The sequence below is a fragment of the Kwoniella newhampshirensis genome, chromosome 11 (assembly GCF_039105145.1).
Source record: "Kwoniella newhampshirensis strain CBS 13917 chromosome 11, whole genome shotgun sequence".
Classification (NCBI taxonomy): Eukaryota; Fungi; Basidiomycota; class Tremellomycetes; order Tremellales; family Cryptococcaceae; genus Kwoniella; species Kwoniella newhampshirensis.
Window position 1 is genome coordinate 354023 of NC_089964.1, and position 18865 is coordinate 372887.

At 50.8% G+C, this 18865-nt stretch overlaps 6 protein-coding genes across 6 annotated transcripts; 3 read left to right on the plus strand and 3 right to left on the minus strand.

Annotated features, from left to right (window-relative positions):
* Positions 1 to 349: 349 nt before the first annotated feature.
* Positions 350 to 2052, plus strand: IAR55_005315 (uncharacterized protein; the record flags this gene model as incomplete). The annotated part of the gene is made up of 6 exons (XM_066948407.1): positions 350 to 529; positions 612 to 758; positions 845 to 878; positions 943 to 1760; positions 1855 to 1932; positions 1996 to 2052. 6 exons carry the CDS (start codon positions 350 to 352, stop codon positions 2050 to 2052), a joined length of 1314 nt encoding a protein of 437 aa, XP_066800975.1.
* Positions 2053 to 2367: 315 nt separating this feature from the next.
* Positions 2368 to 3375, minus strand: IAR55_005316 (uncharacterized protein; the record flags this gene model as incomplete). Its single annotated transcript, XM_066948408.1, has 4 exons — positions 2368 to 2739; positions 2847 to 2984; positions 3054 to 3078; positions 3149 to 3375. The coding sequence occupies 4 exons, from the start codon at positions 3373 to 3375 to the stop codon at positions 2368 to 2370; spliced, it is 762 nt and encodes a 253-aa protein (XP_066800976.1).
* Positions 3376 to 3801: 426 nt separating this feature from the next.
* IAR55_005317 (uncharacterized protein) lies at positions 3802 to 5883 on the plus strand (the record flags this gene model as incomplete). The annotated part of the gene is made up of 6 exons (XM_066948409.1): positions 3802 to 4007; positions 4205 to 4341; positions 4433 to 4502; positions 4566 to 4689; positions 4743 to 5750; positions 5809 to 5883. 6 exons carry the CDS (start codon positions 3802 to 3804, stop codon positions 5881 to 5883), a joined length of 1620 nt encoding a protein of 539 aa, XP_066800977.1.
* Positions 5884 to 6429: 546 nt separating this feature from the next.
* IAR55_005318 (uncharacterized protein) lies at positions 6430 to 10756 on the plus strand (the record flags this gene model as incomplete). Its single annotated transcript, XM_066948410.1, has 20 exons — positions 6430 to 6651; positions 6715 to 6818; positions 6901 to 6961; positions 7032 to 7106; positions 7183 to 7510; positions 7565 to 7585; positions 7640 to 7732; positions 7797 to 7992; positions 8050 to 8091; positions 8141 to 8212; positions 8266 to 8388; positions 8440 to 8546; positions 8602 to 9193; positions 9256 to 9376; positions 9434 to 9499; positions 9553 to 9754; positions 9813 to 9987; positions 10047 to 10491; positions 10553 to 10625; positions 10680 to 10756. The coding sequence occupies 20 exons, from the start codon at positions 6430 to 6432 to the stop codon at positions 10754 to 10756; spliced, it is 3195 nt and encodes a 1064-aa protein (XP_066800978.1).
* Positions 10757 to 11069: 313 nt separating this feature from the next.
* Positions 11070 to 13614, minus strand: IAR55_005319 (uncharacterized protein; the record flags this gene model as incomplete). Its single annotated transcript, XM_066948411.1, has 7 exons — positions 11070 to 11187; positions 11295 to 11362; positions 11431 to 11687; positions 11758 to 11854; positions 11954 to 12165; positions 12303 to 12912; positions 13072 to 13614. 7 exons carry the CDS (start codon positions 13612 to 13614, stop codon positions 11070 to 11072), a joined length of 1905 nt encoding a protein of 634 aa, XP_066800979.1.
* A 614-nt stretch (positions 13615 to 14228) lies between these two features.
* IAR55_005320 (uncharacterized protein) lies at positions 14229 to 18800 on the minus strand (the record flags this gene model as incomplete). Its single annotated transcript, XM_066948412.1, has 21 exons — positions 14229 to 14297; positions 14362 to 14399; positions 14451 to 14527; positions 14626 to 14783; positions 14842 to 14894; positions 14957 to 15052; positions 15122 to 15199; positions 15255 to 15314; positions 15372 to 15449; positions 15512 to 15581; positions 15638 to 15663; positions 15724 to 15818; positions 15886 to 15945; positions 16015 to 16170; positions 16241 to 16453; positions 16531 to 16611; positions 16701 to 16995; positions 17094 to 17943; positions 18031 to 18208; positions 18277 to 18382; positions 18440 to 18800. The coding sequence occupies 21 exons, from the start codon at positions 18798 to 18800 to the stop codon at positions 14229 to 14231; spliced, it is 3198 nt and encodes a 1065-aa protein (XP_066800980.1).
* Positions 18801 to 18865: the final 65 nt, after the last annotated feature.

Genomic DNA, 18865 nt, shown 5'->3' on the forward strand with positions numbered 1-18865 from the left:
CCCCGGAGAGACGTCAACGTGTTTCATCATTCCGGTGACCTGGAACTGTGTGGATCCAAAGCCACCACAGGAAAGATGACCTTCCCTGCGATCATCCCTTTGATATCGGAGCACGAGAGTAGGGGCGGGGTGGAGGAGCCGTGTGCGGAGTGGACAAACAGCGGGTAGCCGACTGTGTATGCACGGAGGCAAGAGCAGGAAAAATGGAACAGCATCCTTTCGAACTGTAACTTGGCTTTCATAGCCAGGCCACTCCCCTCCCAGGATCTGATCGTTGGACTATACCTCATCCGGACGACACATCTTGGTCCACTGTGGTCTGCTGTACTACGATATCCCAGATGGAGAGATGTTCTCACCTCCACGGACCTACCGTCACGCCCGGAGCTCCCCGTCCCATATCACGTCGTCCACGCCCAGATCAGGATCGTCGGGCAAGATGGCTTTGTTGAGAGATAGGGACGGACTGTCTGTTGATCTGTGGACCTTGTCCGTCGACAGGGAAATCCTCTATTCAAGAGCTTCTTCGGTGAGCTTCTTGTCCTTACACTCGCTTGTGATCTCCATTTCCTTAAAAAAAGGGTGGACTGCCACGCTGACCCAAGTTCAAGGTCGCGAGTATACTCAATACGCTTGGACCTAGCAAAGGCGAGAGAGTGGAAGGAATCGACGTTATTTGTGCTTATGTCCAAGGGAAGAGGGCGAAAGGGAAATCGGAAGAGGAGATCGAGCGGAAATTTCGAATGCTGCAGGGGATGGTGAGTAAAGGGCGAAGGATCGTCTTGCAGGTCATCCTAGCATATCTCAGGCGAGGAAAGTCCTTGACTCTCATTCTTCATTTTAGGTACACGAAGAGCTCAGCGATATGTTCGTCAAAGGTGAACCACCGCTCTAGAGTGCAATTGTTGGGATTATCAAAGCCAGTACATCAACGACTGACAGATTTGCGATCGATAACCAGACATCAATGTGGACTATCAAGCGTCCTCCCGCCGAAAGGTTCTATTCCGCCGTCTTCGCCGCTGACCCCAATCGTATCTTCCGAGTCCACCTTGGAGACTGCACGAACCGTATCGCCTAATGACCTATCCTTCCATTCTCGTGATTCGACTGCACCGCCATCCAACCTTTCCATCTCACCCTTCTCAACCTCGACCAAAGCAAGTCCATTTGATCTAGACAATTGCTCCACTTCGCGATCTTTCTCCGGCCCAGACTCACCAGTCCCCACTTCATGTTTGACAAGTCGGACCATCTCCTCGTCCACCAATTCGTCCTTCTCCTCTCCGGCTCTTGCACTAGCCACCAGACCAGCAGCACTTTTCCAGCAAGTCCGTGCTCCGCAATCGATGTCGCCCGCTTCCTACGCCTCCTCACTGGACAGCGTGTCGACTCTGCTCAGTCCGTTGGCCATTGGAGGTTGGGGAAGGGGGTGGGAGAGATCGTTCTTTACGCCGCATCCAAGGGCTGAAGTCAACGTCGACATCGGACAAGATAGATCTTCGATCGACAGCTCCTCTTCTTGTACACATCAACCCAGATGGCAGAGAGATGCAACTGAGTGGCCCCGATGCTGCCTCAGGAAAGGAAAAGCCCGTCGACATGTCCTGGCTAGACATTGCCGATGTCGAAGGAGAAGGAAGTGGAACAAATTCGGCGTGAGAAGTGATCACAGTCAAAGTGATCTGTGGGAATGGCAGGAGGACGACGAGGAAACTATCACCGGAGTCGAATCAACCTGGAGCGCAACCTGGTCAGAGGTGAATAGCGACTGTCTGATTCACCTATGTGATTGTGATATGAAAGTCGGAGGCGACACATGAAGAAGTACTGATGGAGATCATAAATGTACAGTCATCGTTTGGGGACGTCCCACCAAGCTCTTACAGGCAGGGACCGACGGAAGCGTCTCCGATTCGAGACGAGTATTTGGTGAGCGCGACGCAGACAGACACAATTAGGTCGCACTGGGCACTGACGCGTGCTGTCGAGCAGAGGAATATATCCCAGGCTGTTCCGAGAGTTGCCATTCCCGCTCATGTTCACTCGTAATTCGCGACCGAGATCCGTGCCATTTTACTATGATCACGTCCATCGTTCACGTCCGTCGGTTGCGAGCTCGGAATAGGATCACCGAGTCAGATCGAAGTGCTGCAATGGTATGTGGCGATACATGCGGACCTAATACTCAGATGTTAGTCTGTATGGTTGTATGAGGTACTATGTGGGTGTCCGAGATTGCGTTAGCTGTTCCCTTCTCGACGAACATAACGATATTTACCATGATATGGTTGACGATACTCACGATGAATTCTATTTGACTGTTATCCTCGGCGTATGTGCGATTTCAAACAGCGCCCGGACGACCTAATCCTCCGGAGCCCGTGGGACAGGGGGCATCTTTAACCACCCCACCCTCTCCGCCAATTTGTTCAAGAACCAGCCACTTAGACCCCACACTTCCAGCTCTCCTACGCCGTCCGTTGTCGTCACTGAAGAAGGCAAGACGAGGTCGGTTGCCCGTATTCGATGATATGGACGTGTGGTGTCTAATCGAAAGAAATGGAGAGAATGTCGGGTGGGATCGATAAGCGCTTCGAGGGGAAGTGGTAGGATGGCGGAGACTTCACTTGGAGAAGGGACGAGCGCAGAGAGGGGATGTGAGCGTAGCGAGGGCGATGATGTGGATGAATTGCTTGTTGTCACTGGCCAAGGTAGACGTGAGGAATGGACGAATCCCTGAGGTCAAAGGATAAGCAGTGTTCAATAAGGAAGCAAAGCGATGTAGCGATCAGGGAAGGAAGCTAACGACAGGATATGAGGGTATAGATACGTGATGGACCCACCACAAACGGCCATACACGCGATTTGTTGCCCAGACTGTATTCCGGTTCAAGCATTCCCAAGATCTCGACGTTATCAGGCGGCAGAGCAAGTTCTTCTCGAGCCTCTCGCAAGGCAGTATGGACAAGTGACTCGTCCGTCTAGCGAGAAACTCGTGTCAGCCAGAATGCTATTTATGCTTTTGGGGCCTGTTCAGAGGTGTGGCTCACATCGTCGGCTTTACCACCTGGAAAGCTGTACGAACCTCCGTCAGCCCAGATAATCTCCAAGTAGGGTAGGCGGATTGCGACCCGTCCCACCTTACCTGACTTCGCCAGCATGCACTCTCATGCCCTGCGCTCTTACTTCCATGAGAACATGAGGTCTGTCGACCACGTTGATGAGCGGGATCAAGACCGCCGCTTCGACTGGTTTTCGCCTGAGGAAAGAGACAGTATGGTTGGGCAGAGGAACGGGGAGTAAACTCGTCGGCATGAGCTTTCGACGGATATCTGCGAGTACGGCAGGAGTGAAAGGGCTCATGGGGGACATGGCGAGTTACATCGAGGCTGGATCGCTGAAGGGGATCCTATGCAATGCTTCGTTCGATACACAAGGGAAGGGACTGTTTACAAGCAGGTCTTTGACATCTCCTTCGCCCATCTTGATCGAAAAGTGATGACGTGTAGACTTTTGTGACATCGTCTCTACTCGTTTCATAATCATCGCCATCACTTCAGTGTTCCTCCTTGCCTGTCAGCCAAGAGCATCGTCCGCAGAACAACCCTTGCTCGAGGGCCACAGCTCGCGAAGAGCTCTTCAGTCCCAACAAACACTTCACTGGCCACAACGGGCCGGGGTGACCTTGTGAAATCAGGACATCACTCAGCCAAGCGATTTCGAGTCCATTCTCGACATAGACACCATCATCATCATCACCCGTCCGACCAACGATCACTGCACAGTCCCGTACGCACCATGTCGTCTTCGACAGTAGTGGACGAAGAGGAACAACGTCTCATCGATTTCCGAAATGCCACGAATTTCCGTTCTGTGAGAAGAGCAGATCCTTACGTCCTGTCAATTTTGGAGACTTCGGTGTATTCGGTCGTATATTACTATGACGAGGGCAGCGGCAAATGGGAGAAACAGAAGCAGGAAGGACCGCTCTTCGTTGTACGAAGGTGAGTTCTGGGCCGGTTGAAAGACAGGGAAGAAGCTCTGGAGGATGAGTCGGTGGGATTCGGGTCTGAGCAAGAGAGAGACGCTCAGAGTGCAGGAAAGCAACCAGTATCATTGTCTCGGCTACCTCGCACGGCAAAGACTGGATGAGCTCCGGAGAACTTGAACTGATACCTGTCTCTATGTACCCGCCTTCCAGAGAAAAGAACCCGGAATTCTCCCTGTACATGCTAAATCGACAAACTGTGAAAAATCCGGCTATACCCTTGATAAAAGGAGAAATGAAGTTGACAGTGGTGGACCAAGGCATGCTACAGGTCGCTCGACGAGGTGATAGTGAGCTATCTTTTTTGATCGCCGTCACTGCATTTCCCCTCCTGCTTGGTGCGCATCGGTTTGAGCTTCAGAGCTGATTTCACATTGATAGAATTACGGATAGGAATTTGGTTCAGTGAAGGCGCAGAAGCTGTGGAGAAATTCCGCAAAACGATCCTTGGGTGAGCATGATGATTCCGATCTTAGGCGGAAACATAAGGCTCATTCTGATATACCTTGTACAGTATCTGCGGTGAACCTTCAAAACGACCTGACGCGACTGCTTCACCTGCGATGCCCCCACCGCAACCGAATACGAATGTCGGTCCTGAGGACGGACTTTCAAAGCTGTTTGCAGGCCTCATAAAAGTGTGTTCTTGATCATCTCACATCCTTGCCATCATGCTGATAAAGATGTACAGTCACCACCTGTTCAGTCGCCTCCGGTCCAAGTATCCGTTCCCACCCCCCAAAGTACGATAGCTACAGTCACGACCTCCACTATCTCAGCGTCTTTAAGTCAGCCCACCCTAGCGGCGGAGGCAGCCAACACCGCTACGTCCTTACCCGTACCCGATGCCTCGACGCTACCTGGCCAGGCGATGTCTTCTCCCACTCCAGTTTCGCCTGCATCAATCCAACCTACTGGACCACCCGGACAAACCGCAGATGAGCTTTTGATGAGCATACTGGGCTTAGCTGCTCCAAGTATTGTGTCCCCGCCGGCGCCACAATCGCAGCACAATGGATTCCAACAAACTCCCCAACAGCCACAAGCTCCTTCACCTCATCAGCAGCTCGCGTATCCCCACCACTCGTTCCAGCAGCAGCAGCAGCAACAACAGCAGCAACAGCAACAACAACAACAACAACAACAACAACAACAACAACAACAACAACAACAACAACAACAACAGCCTCCCGGGCCTCCTCCGCATATTCCTATGGGTGGATTTCCTCAGCCTCCTCTCCTTCCGCCACCACAACCTCACCCTCAGTTTCACCCCTCAACCTACCTATCACCACCAACTGGATCGTCCGTGCCGTACCCCGTTCAATCCGGTCCACCACAGATACTCGAACACCCTCATTCTCCCCTTCGACACCAGCCTCTTCATGCCAACAAGGTCGGAGATGCTACATTTGCCGAAGCTGCACGGTCCCCTTCTTTCGCACTTCCAACCATATCGCCCTTGCCTCAGCTGACGTCGAAAGTCTCAGGCGCTTCTGTCCCTATCATACCTTCCCACACACAAAGTCCTGTGAATGGACATCGACCAGGTGTGGAAAGTCGCCATATTTTGACGGAAGCAGTGGTTGATAGTATTGAGGATAGACAGCGGGATGAGGGATTGAGCATTGCAGGTATCGGACTGGGAGCCGAGGAGAGGAAGCGAGAATTTGTGAGAAGACTGACAGACATGATCTTGGTGAGTACCAACATCTATGTCGCAAAGATAGTATCACTAATTTCCTATGGTTGGGCAGACCGACGGGAGATTTGTTGAAGATTTGTGGGGAGCGTACATGAAAAGAATGAGTAGCACTGGGCAAGGAGGATAGCGGTGTCGCATGAGAGGCTGAGGGAGATGAGGGTGCTGATTCATGAGGGCATTCCTGAGAGACGTGGAAGAAGGAGGCGGTGAGGATCTTCGAGAGCAGCTGCACCAACCAATCGCGGCGCGTAGAGGGTGTGCATGGGTGGTGCTCGCTGAGGAGAAGGACCGTGAAAGTTATGTCGTGTTGTTTTTCGTAGGCGGTGTGTGCTAGTCGCTGCTGTCTGTGACGGAGCCATACATCCCACCATGCATGAGACCGATGCGATGTTGCAGGGGTAGTACGGGTTAATCTTATCTTCACCTGCCACTTTGAGTTTTTATCCTCTTTCACGTGTCGGCAGGAGACCGTACGTCGGAGCGAAGCGCGACGCGGGTGTCAGCAAAGTGACTTCACTACGAGCATACACATTCCTCCGTCTCTCACTGTCTCTCTCTCTGCTTGACAATCCCTCTGCTTGATCAATCCCGATACGCGCTTGATCCCAGCCAGCCTATCAGTGATTCCACCTTACCCGAGCCCCTTGGCGGCTCACCACGACCGACGCTCATCATGTCTCTCCCGATGCATCTTCGAAGCTATCGTGAGAAATCACGAGACGAACAGACCCGCGACTTCTTCAACGTACCTCTTCAAGAAGCTCTGCCTGGTCCATCTGATCCACCATCAGTCGTCAAGCTGCGAGGCGTACATCATGCAAGAGGAGGTGGTGCAGAATTGCAAGGTATGGACATCAATGCCGTCATCAGTGTCGAAGGCAAGGAGGAGGTCTACGTGAGTTGATGCAATTTCATTCCGGGGTTGACAGCTATCGCTCATGAATCGGATCTATCATAGGCTGGTCGTTTATCGTTGTTACCTCCCTTCTTGTGCTTCATTTCGCTGGACAGAAAGTCTTGTAGATGTACGGTACCTCTTTACACTATCCGGAGAGTCGAGAGGTACGCCTTGGCCCCTTAAGCTTATCGCGTCAGGTCAACGGAATGAAATGAAAATTATGCTGATCTCGTCTCGACGGCTCAGACTGAACTCTCGAGCCGGAGTGTTCGCCCTCTCATTAGCGACATGGCACGGAATGAGAATAGTGAGGTGACAGTTCCGCTTCCATGTGGTCAAAGGTTAGGCTAATGAAAGCGGATTTCCGTTTCGTTCAGATCCTTCAACTTACCTCTTTGCTTCCTACGGCGGAACATTTTGCTATCCTTCTTCGCGATGCTCTCAAATCACAGGTATGTCTTGCTTGACTCCTGACAATCTTATGTTAGTCTGTGAGTGCTAACGAGCTTCATCCCTCGTGGACCACAGCTTGCTGCCATGAAACAGCTCAAACCATTCCTTCCTTCCATGTACTCCGAATATCTGCTCTCTGCGCCTGCATCATCCACTGCTCCGCATCCTCACGGCCACAACAACCAAGCAGGACAAACAGATCATCTCCTTCTGGGAACAGAGCTGGGCGAAAAAGGTGCAGTAGGGTCAGCGGCACAGGACGTAGATGGCGATTTGAGGGGTCCGGGTGGTGAGGGGAAAGGATTGTACCAAAGAGGATTGGGAGAGACTTTCGGTTTTCCTGGTGATGCGAGGAAAATGAGAGAAAGGAGTAAGATGAAGTTGTGGAGAGAGTACTTCTTGAGTAAGTGGACTCGTTTTAGAAGTCCGGGTGACCATCTGCTAATGAATATCGTAGTACATGGCAGAAACTTCACTCGTAAGTGCAGCGGAAGTCTGTGTCTACAGCGTCTTACCCGTTCATGTGCACCAGTCTTGCGTTATCCTCCGTTTCAGAGGTTGCTACAAGTAGGTCTGCCTTCGAGATTGCGCGGAGAATTGTGGGAAGTCATGTCCGGCTCGATCTGTGAGTGGGCTTGCAGCTCGAAGTATCTTGTCCTACGGGCTGATTATCAATGCGTGGACCTTAGATCTCCGGTTCTCAAATCCTGAAACATACGGACTCCTCCTATCGCAGAACGCTGGCAAGTCCAGTCAGTCTACTGACGAAATTGAGAAAGATCTCAACAGATCTTTGCCAGAGTACAAGGCGTATCAAACGGAAGAAGGTTTGGCAAGATTGAGGAGGGTTTTGGTCGCTTACAGTTTCAGAAATCCTGAGCTTGGGTAAGAGTATGCCATGAGAGCGGATAGATCAGACTTACTGACGTTTGGTGTACACAGCTATTGTCAAGCCTTAAACATAGTTGTAGCGGGACTGCTCATGTGAGTTCTACGACTTGCGGGCAGATGTAGTGCTTACATTATATTCCAGCTATATGTCGGAAGAGCAAGCTTTCTGGCTGCTGGAAGTACTGTGTGACAGGATCTTGCCCGGCTACTACAGGTGCGCTGCATCGTGATGGTCTTATGTTGAAGAGTAGCTCACAAACTGCACAGTCCTTCAATGGAGGGAACGCTGCTTGATCAGCGAGTTTTCGAGTCCTTGGTGCATCGATGCCTGCCAATGATACAGGAGCACTTCGTATCAGTTGACGTTCAGATATCAGTCGCATCCCTCCCGTACGTGATAGCTCATTTAGGAGGAGAAATCGCTGATCAGGTCCTGCTCAGATGGTTCCTGAGTCTGTATATCAACTCGATGCCACTGATCTTCGCATTCCGGATAGTCGATTGTGTTCTCGCGATGGGTGTCAAAGTCCTTTTCCAAATTGGTCTTGGTAAGCCATGCTCTTCGTGGTCTACGGAGGAAGCGAAGCTCATTTCCAACATCAGCTGTACTCAAAATCAATGGGGAGGCCCTGCTCGAAGTTACAGACGATGGGATGTTCATTAACCTCATGCGGAGCTATTTCGCCACTATTGGAGACTCTGCACATCCCAACCATCCTGATCCACGAGTGCGAGCTATCACAAATTTCCAAGAGCTGCTCGTGGTGGCTTTTCGAGAATTCAACGTCATTACAGACGAGACTATCCTGGCCGAACGAAAACGTCTGCGAGCTATTATTTCAGACGAGATCGAGAAATTCTCGAAGAGAGCTGCGGTCCGAAATCTGAAGCATATCGGCAAATTCTCCAAAGATCAGATCGGAATTATCTACGACCACTACTTTGCTGCTGTATGCGCTGATGAGTCGGGTGGTTCACATGGAAGTGGTACGAACAGCCCTTTGCCTGGGGATCAGTTCGATCAACCCCGGATTCAGGTTGACGCTCAAGGGAGAGTGGAGACGAGAATCGATCTGAGAACATTCAAAGTATTTCTTAGCGAGATTGCGACGTGGGCTAGGGAGGAAACAGTCACCACGAATGCCTTCATCCAAAGGACAGACAAAAGCATTGCGGACCACGAGTTAATTGATCGGTGAGCACCTCTGTGTCATGAAAAGAAATCCGTGTCGACCTGATGCTAACCTGTGTTGTTAGTCTTTTCTTCGCTTGGGATTCACAAAAGCTGGGGACACTGTCGTTACAGGATGTCGTCATGGGACTGAACCGAGTGATGACTGGGGGACTGATGGAATCAATTGAATGGTTCTTCGAATTGGTGAGCATCTGACCGGACAATGCTTGTTTACTCATAGCTGAATCTATGTCACGCCAGCATGACAAAAACAAGGACGGGTATCTGACCAAAGACGAAGTGATTCAGCTGTCTGAGTCACTACTGGTAAGTCGATAGTCGCCTCACGTTTGCAGTATACACTCTGATACTGTCATCAGTTCATCTTCCGAAATGAACCTGGAGATGTCTACCTCGCTGCTGTGTCCAAGTTCATCTTAAATGCCTACGAATTCGGTGACGCAACGGCTCCTCAAGGGAGCGTAGAAGAGAAGAAACCCTTCAATGGAGATTTGGAGACAGCATCAGGGGCGAGGGAACGATCAAACTCGACAGCTGGACCTCATAATCTGCCTTACCTGAGTGAGCTAGTCGATACCATAGTTTAGTGTAACGCAGCTGACTCTCCTAATCGTAACAGATCTCGCGACGTTCAGAATGGTTGTTCTTGCCGATGAGCTCCTCGAGGGGTTCTTCGACCATGATCTGTCTGCCTCATTCGAGCTTGAAAGGACAGAGTCGGAGGATTACCATCAACATCATCAACGACCTGAGGGCCTCCTGGGAGGATTGATGAACCTGGTTGTGACGAATGAGTGAGTTTAGTTCCAGGCTGAAATAGCTTGGTCGGCATTAACGGGCAATGGCCTGCCAGGAACAAGACCCGTCTCAACAGACTTGCAGACGGATTCGGGGCGGCCCTGGGCAAGCACGCCGAATGGCGTAAACCCTCGCTGGCTAAGTCCGCCGATCCGAATCACCCCGTACCTGGCAGTTCAGATCTTCGAGCTCGAGAGTCACTCCTCACTCCTGCTCAACAACAGGGGCATCTGCAACAACAACAACGGAACAGATCTGAGTCGACCGCTTCTCAAATCTCGCAGGCTTCAACTAAGACAGTCTCTAGCGCTGGGGGCGGGACATCGGAGGAGAAGCAATCGCTCAGAGAGGTCGAACAGAGATACAGAGAAGAAAGCGAGATGGTCAGAGCCGCTCAAGAAGCTGTCATGCATCGACCAAACTTCGCGATTGACGCCATCGGCGATAGTGACGGTGAAGATGAGGAGGAAGGCGAGGATGATTCAGGTGTAATGGACGAGGTGAGAGACAGTGGCACAAGATCATATCCATAATGGGGAGCTGATGTTCTTCTTCGATCAGGTCGAAGCTTTCCTCAAAGCCCATGGAGCGGATGATGAGGGGCTCAAGGGGGAGCAGAAGAAAGTTGCGACCGGTGAGTCGTTTTGCTTTTCCCCAAAGGTGTGAAACGCTGAGATGTCACCTGTAGACTTGCTGACAGCAGAACCAATGGGTGCTAAGAAGACAAGCTCGAGCACGAGCAGTGGTTCGCTAGTAGATCTGTAACCACCGTGCAAGCTGAAACAATGCCTCGATGCCACGACAGGCTGCGCCGACTTCGAAGGGGCTGATATTTCTTGATTGATTCTGTTGCAATTTGTACATTTCTGTGCCTTCACTCCATTCCATGCTTGATGAACAGATTGCATTCTCGATGGATAATACGTGTCTTTGCGAGTTGCGAGCGAATGGAGATACAATAGTGACATATGGGACAGTGCGGGCTCATGTGATACGATGAGGGACATGCTTCGTTGTGATGACGAGATAGGAGGTGTTGGAAAACCAAACGCAAAATCCCAATTCGTTGAATACTATGTTATTGCTTCTCCACGACGACGTCTTTACCTTGTGAGATGCAGATCTCGTATGCTACCATTAAGAGGAGTTGTCCGAGGAAATCGACAAGTGCGGAATGTATAGGAAGGGTGTATGAGCTGTGGAGAGGGCACTGGATCAGCATCGAGCTCGGATTCGCAAAAGAAAAAAGACGTGACCAGTGACGCGAGGTGAAAAACATTTAAGACGAGGACGGTAAACTCACTCAGGATCCAAGTTCTTTGACCAAAAGTACAATGTCATGAAATGTGCGGTGGTGAGCGACATGAGTGTCTATTTGAAGCCATGGCAGGTATCAGCACTGTTTCTGTCATTTGCAGGTAGGACGCGGTGATACTGACAGTAGTAGCAAAAGTCAACCATCCCGCCCATCCCAAGGAGATATCAATCCAGCCAGCCCAATCTACAAAGAGCAAGAAAGCAGCTTGACAAGGGAAAGCGATCAGATATAACGTCCCACTACTCTGAAGCGGTGTTAGAGCCGGGGGAGGTGCTGATGCCGATCTCGATCCTCGAGCAGGATGAGCTGGATGAAGACGAGTGTGCAGAGATGTAGAGAGCCGATTGGCGTGTATGGCTCCGATTGACCCGGTCAACCCTGTCGTACGAAATGGACATTCGTTCAGCATTCTTCGCTTGAGAGGGGTACAGGTAGTGCCACAACTCACCAGTCATGGAGATGGCTAATAAGGCGAATCCTCGGTATTTGGCTACACCTTTATCGAGCACCATACCGGTCCCGCTTGAAATCAACATCGCGCCAATCTGAGCTCGCATCATCAGCCTCTTTCATCCTGTATGAACAACCAAACCAGACTGCCTCATTGCGCGTGAGAGTTATGTAACGCCATCATTCAGACTTACCAAAGGAGCCCAACTTCCTTTTGCAACGTTCTTGACCCAATCATTCTTCATCACTCGACGAGTGAACCATCCAGCGGCAACAGACATGACGATGACAGCCAGTAAAGGGACAATGGTATCCATGACGCCTACGAGCATTGTACCGAGCAGGGCGAGGATGAACAGAGTAAGGAGATCGCCTAGACATGCGGCGACGGGAGGTGTAATGTTGTCTGGCAAAGAAGGGAGGTCAGCGAATGAAATCCCGAAAGTCGTGAGTAGAAGTCATGGAAAGTCAGGACAGATGACAATGGGATCCAGACCGTGATATCTATGTGTGCGAGATACACAATTGAAAAGGCCCACTTACCCGGATCTGCTCCTGCCCAGCGCGAGATGACAATCAAGCTCCCCATGAAAGTACCCAGAACCGCACTGCTGATGCCGGCTGCTCCCATTCCTGTGGCAAGTACCATGACGAGCTGTTTCCAACCTGGTCTCGTGTATCCCTCATGCCATTCTTCTCCCGCTGACGCCAGTCCCGGATCGAAAGGATCAATCGTAGTCCCACCGCCACCACCACCACCTCCTCCTCCTCCCCCCATCCCTGTCGTCGAGTTGCCTGATCCCATTCCTATACCTGATGGAGTGTCACCTAGACGATGTTGAGTAACTAGACCCAAGGCGAAACTCAGTACCGCCGCCAAACAAGAGATCAACAATGCTTGTAATCCCAGTAAAGTCATATTGGCAGCAATCATCGCTCGTCTCGTCACGCGATGATCTAGTTCGCCTATATTTGCTGAAGTCCCTAGTCTCGCTGATAGACACATCTCGAGATTGCCCTTGAGATTGCCAATCATAGGTACCAGAATGAAGAGCTCGTCGACGCGTCGAAACACTCGCCAACGAGCGAGATGCTCGAGTAGCTCGCCGGTGAAGACCAAGCCTATCAGTGAAAGCAACAGGGATGGAGTAGCCTGGAGGACAAAGACCATCAGCTACATTCACGATGTCTGGATTGTGAGCCATGAAGTATGCGTCAGAAGACAAGCAAGGCAAGAACGACGATTGTGATTGATGCAGAGGTGATTGCATGTTTCCGATACGTACGAGACCAAGATAACCTTTGCACTCACCTCGAACAGTAGACTTCTCAGGTCTATCCACTTTCCCATCCTTGTCGTGATGATATCTCCCTGGTCCCCATCCTCTAGAGGCTCAGCATACCCCATCCGGTCGATCTTCGCCCGGTCATAGTCCCAGCTATCCACCGATTCCTTCTCTCCTCCATGTTTCAAGCTCAGTTCTTCCACTTCGTTCTCCCTATTCCGATGGTCTTTGACTCTGTCCAGCGCATCATCGACAATCGTTTCCTTAGCTTTTCCCTTCCCCTTCGCATTTGGAATCGTGGCCGGTCGTGTCTCTCCCCATCTCGCTGCTTTATATTCACGATCACCCTCCACCTCCTCCTTGTTGACCCCTATACCTTGTCGGGCCGATGAGCTAGAAGCATACACCTCTCTCCTATCCTCCTCTCTTTCTTCTACAGGTCTCTCGTCGTGCAATCGATCGTACTCGTCTCGATCTTCTTGAAAGAGATGCTGACCGGTTGCTGCCTCTGCGAATCGCTTGGCGTATCGTACGTGATCCGCTATATCTCGCTTCAAGATCGGTGACATCCCTCTGGCGTCCTTTGATCTGCACTAGCTGGCGCACAGTTGATGTACAGCAGTCAGAGTCGGATGTGGTGGTGTACAATCGCAAACACGAATATTGGATTGAGATTGTACGTCGACGGCCGCGGTATCCGGGGAACGGGTAGAAAAACACGTGACTCGCGCAACGATGAATGACTGGAAACGGGTCAGTAGTGACAAGGTTGTCTGTCACTGTTACGACCCGTCCGAAAGGGATACTAGGACGGCGTACGTAGATAGACTTGGATTGGAAAGGTAATCCGTAGACTTGTGTAAGGTCAACATGCAAGTCGGGACCCTGCGAGAAGTACAAAGGACAGGTAGTGTTCTCTGTTCTCAGGCCACTTGTGCGCGATAATTGCCCTCTTGGCCAACGGATCCTTGTGAGCTTCATAGCACGACTAAATGAGATCGCCCGTAGCTTCGAAACGTGTCGCAGTGTGTCTTTCGGATACGCGTATGCGTGCATTTGCTCTTCGATGCTATCTACAATCTGATCTGCGCAGGCGCAAGTATGTACACACGATGATTCTATGGGTCTTTTACGGTCTTCTTGCCACAACGCACCATCTTTCTGCCTCAAGCTGCAAAAGCCACTACGACATATCGAAGCCTGCTCCTGATGTGATCGCTTGTAGTAATTTTGTGCGCAGAGCTGATTCGGTCTGTTGGAGAGATATTGAAATCAGCATTGTATACCTTTCGAATCATCGAGCACCTCTGACTTACGGTGTAACCTGGGAGTTTGAGCAGGTTGAAGCAGGCCGCTGTGTACCTGATGTGAGTTTAGGTCCTAAAGCATTTCTCAGCCGACTCACAGGCAGAGGGTAGTCGTTCGGTATCTGCACCGTTGAACTTAACTCCAAATTTTGGATTGAGATGAGCGAAGCCCAATCTGACAGAAAGACATGGGTAAGCTCGTTGAACTCGGTGATACAAGGCGTCTTCTCGCTCCTCGCTGCAAACGGCGAACGAATTCACGCGATCACTCACAAGGGCGGCCGTGAACAGCTCGTCACGAAGCGCAACAAAGCTCTCCGTTCCTCTTGACTAAAGCCTTTGACCACTTTCCAAAAGAGTCTCGGCGTAACGTCGTTGGGGAATCCATTGACGTCACAGTGTGCGCGAAGATCGTCAATATCGATCGGTGTCTGCAGGAATGCTACTGGTCAATTGTGGAGTGCATCGGCGATAAAGAAAGCCACTGACCTCTTCGCCTCCAATGAGTTGCTGAAGCTCTTGTTGATCAAACATTCGAAGCCCTATATTTGAGCGGGTCAATCAATTTTCGAAATGCTTGCATCACCCAAAACGGCACACTGACATTTCGCGTCGACTAGGTCTGACAGTCCATTGAAAAACGCCCTGCTCTGTGCAGCAATCTGCTTGTCCAGTTTATATTTGCAAACAAGCTGTATGTCTGCGTTAGACGAGATGTCAGCTATGTGCTGGTATTCGTGCAACAGCTGAAAGGTCACCAGCCACTCACACTCGTGCCGATTTTCCGCAGTCACAGCGATTTCTGATCCTCCAGGGATGAGGTCGACGGACTCGCGGATGCCGAAGTCTACGTCAGTACAGTTTAGCACTGCTCCGGAAACATCGTATTTTATGTGACTCACTATCCTCCGTGATAGCAAAATTTAGGGACAGTTCCTCAGGTTTTGGATAATTCTTCAGCACTTGTGACAGCAGTCAGCACAAGACACAATCGACATCAATGTGGCGTGCAGATTTACTGGTAAGACCTTTGTACAGCTCCTTGTCCAGCGAGTTCAAGTCATCAAGGTATGATTGTCTTCCCAGCCATTTGGCCACTTCGCATGAGTAATTATGAGCTCGATAGCCGTTCATGGGCGATAACATCAGCAAGACTCACAAAAGAAACCGGCGAAAGACACGTCTACCAGTATACCCTCATATATAGCTTTTCCGAGCACTTGACCGATCTGTTACACACAAGTGAGCATATGCCTGTGCAGCACTTTGTGGCGTCATGACTTACAAATCGATACCAATTCAATTGGTGAGCTGCGATGTATGGGGTCGATTAGCTTTATCAGGCAGTCGCGATGACGAACCGCCACGCACGCTCAGTGGCATATGAATGCGGGTTTGGGTATAGCTCATTTTGATCCGTCGCAAGCCAAAGACCTCTGTTCGTGTCAAACACTTCTTTTGACAGACTGAATAGTCTCGATTCCGATCAGAAAATGTTTTCAAGCGTCATGTCAGATTAGGCAAGTCACACACCTCGTGAGGAATTCCTTGAACAATCCTCCACCATCGATACCAGCTTCCGTCAGTCCATACCTTGATTGACAACAACGATGTCAGCGCTCTATTCTCCTTGCCCGCTAATCGTTTGCAGCTTCAACTTACTGGTCAACGAAAGTGATCTCTACTCTCCCCTTGAGATTGGGCCCCAGCTCTGCCAACTCGTTGAACCCGTCTTGAGCGATACGATCCCTTCTGATTGTCGCACTATTCCTGAATCTCCTTCCATGATAGTCAATGCCTAATCGGGCCTTGTCGGTACTGCGAATTTGTATCGACCGTCAGCGGACTGCGAACCCGAGCCAAATGGCGACGCGAAGAAGATACCAACTGTATGAAAGATCTGAATACCTCTAATCTCGTCTGGAACGGCACGGCCATCGGCAGGTTATTCAGTAGACCCAGGCGTGGTGAAATGTACGCCATTTGACGCTTGGTGAATCGTTGTCTGGCTCTTGCCCAACGAGGAAGTTGAGCAGACTGAGCCGCCATGTCCACGTCTTCTTGGTCATTATTACCTCCAGCTAATTCAGCGTCTTCGTAACTGCGAGGAGCAACCGGTGCCATTAGCTCAGAACTGCCAAAGCGATACAGAGCATTAGTCAGCCGGTAAACACCCACACAGCTGCCTCGACAAAGCCTTGCATATCGATTTGAGACTTCATCACCCAAAAGTCTGGGTCCGCGAATTGCCGCCGAGCACTGTGTTTGTAATCAGCACATGTAACAAGTGTCGCGATTGATCTGCCCGATTTTGCCGAATTCAAACTTTCCCCTTTGTCAGCACTTACTTGCGCTCGACGACCCGGGTGACACCACGCGTAAAGAGCCCTCTGATCTCCTCATTACCCATGCTTGCATTCTTTGAGCTTTGCACATCATTCCATGCTGTATTCCCCGCCCTTGCTCCTGAAACACCGTTCATAAATCCCCAGAACGCTAGGTCACGCCATATAGCTGCTATTCGTAGAATTTCATCGGTCGAGAATGCGTTCTTGGAAGGCGAGAAGAACTCGTCGTCGGGGGTCAAGAGGAGGTAGTGGCAGTAGAGATATGTGAGGAGGAGTAGACATGGTCTCGAGGGGTCTGCAGATTAGCGGTACGCGGGGAGTTAGCTTCGCTGGGAAATATTAGACTGACGGTGAAGAGCAAAAACGAGGGTGAAAACCAGTCTTCAAACTCACTGTCGTTGAACGTATCCCAAGCACTTCGATCTGAGCTGTTACTCCACTTTCCTCTTATACCCTCTCTCCAAAGCCTCTTCATCAGTGCTCTTCCCCTTTCGCCATCTCCAAGACTGTCCAGCACACCTTCCCATCTCGGACTTCCTCTGAAGGCACTCAACAGCCCCACTGCGAAACCTGCAAAGTCCAGGAGCAGTTGTTCTGAAGCACGAGAAGAGGGTGAGATGATTTCGCCGGATAACGTCGAGATGTGCGCTGGCGTAGCGAAGATTGTCAATTTCGATCGGATCGATTGTGGCAGCGGAATTCGGCGAAGTCGCGAAGAATGTCTGGAGGGGACGGTAGCTGTCGCCTCGGCAATGGCTTCATCACCTTCGTTTTCACTTCCATTCCGAGTAGTTTGACGCATTTCGTCATCGTCATCCTCCCCTTTGAGTCCATCCACCCATCGTCCCCAACCTTCGTTCACTCCGCTCAGAACGGTGCCTACCACTCCCATCCAGACTGCTGCGCCGTTGATACCATGCCTAGCCAGCATCTGACCAGTGATTCCGAACGTGGCGAGATTTGCCAGGAAATAGGTCTTGCCTAATTCCGTAGACATTCTTCCTTGGGAGAGAACATTTGGGTCGGCAACAGCGAATGGAAGAAGTAGTGTAAAGAGGTTGAGGTGGGATGACAGATGCGTGAGAGCGGGAAGCGGAAGAGATGAGGGCAACGATGGGATTGCGAGAAGATGATTGATCAACGGAGGGATCAGTGGAGCTTGAAAATCGGGAGGAACAAGAGAGAACGGCGCGGTGAGCAGTCGAGTGACGGGTAACAATAGAGAGTGCTTCTTTTTGGGCAGCTACGATTGCGAAATGTGCGAAATGTTATTAAGAGGTGCACACTCCTTGGCATGATTTTGCCACCCATTCACGAGACCTGTACTCACGCTGGCAGCAACGAGCTTTTCAAGTACCATGACAAGCTTCTCTACCCAGTGCTGCCCCTCAGTACTCCTCACTAAGGTCGCTTTGACGAGACATTGCTGGTCTGCAGATAGGAAGATGTACGACTTTGGGTCGAATATTGTCTCGAGACCGGCCAGTAAAGAAGGGGCGTTATTTGATCTAGTCCGCCGTCCATCGTCAGCGTGACCATCGGCTGAAAATCCCCTCAAGTACCACTTTGAACATACGATGGATTCCTGGCGATGATATTTAAAATCTTCCCACATAGAATAGCCAACACAATCACCCAACCTTGATCTTTGCTCAGCGGTTCGACCAGCCCGATGACCGTATCTACAGGCCGACTTAGCGCTTGACGAATCCGATCACGACCTCAGAAGGATAGCTCACCGTGCTTCTTCACACCATCATCACACCACTTTGCCACCGCACTCTCCACTCTCTTCGTAACACCTTGACTCGCCAGACCACCATTACTATCTTTCAGCAAGACTAGTAACACCCTACCTCCCTCTTCCACGCCTATTCCACTTTCCAGATGATTCAACAGTCCGTCCTTTACTCTTTCCGACTCCTTCCTACCTCTCCAGACCTTCTGGATCTTCAAGGCAGCATATTCTTCCTTTCGTTTCTGTTCCCGAGCTTGGCGTTCAGCTCTGATCGAGCTTAGTAATGCCGCTGAAGAGGATGATGCAGACGTCGAAAGGTTTATATCGTTATACTTCGTATTGTCAAATGGAGGATCGTCCATCTTCTCACTCTCTCGAGAGCGTCACGCGTCTCGCTGGTGCACAGTATGTGGTCGATCGACGTGCA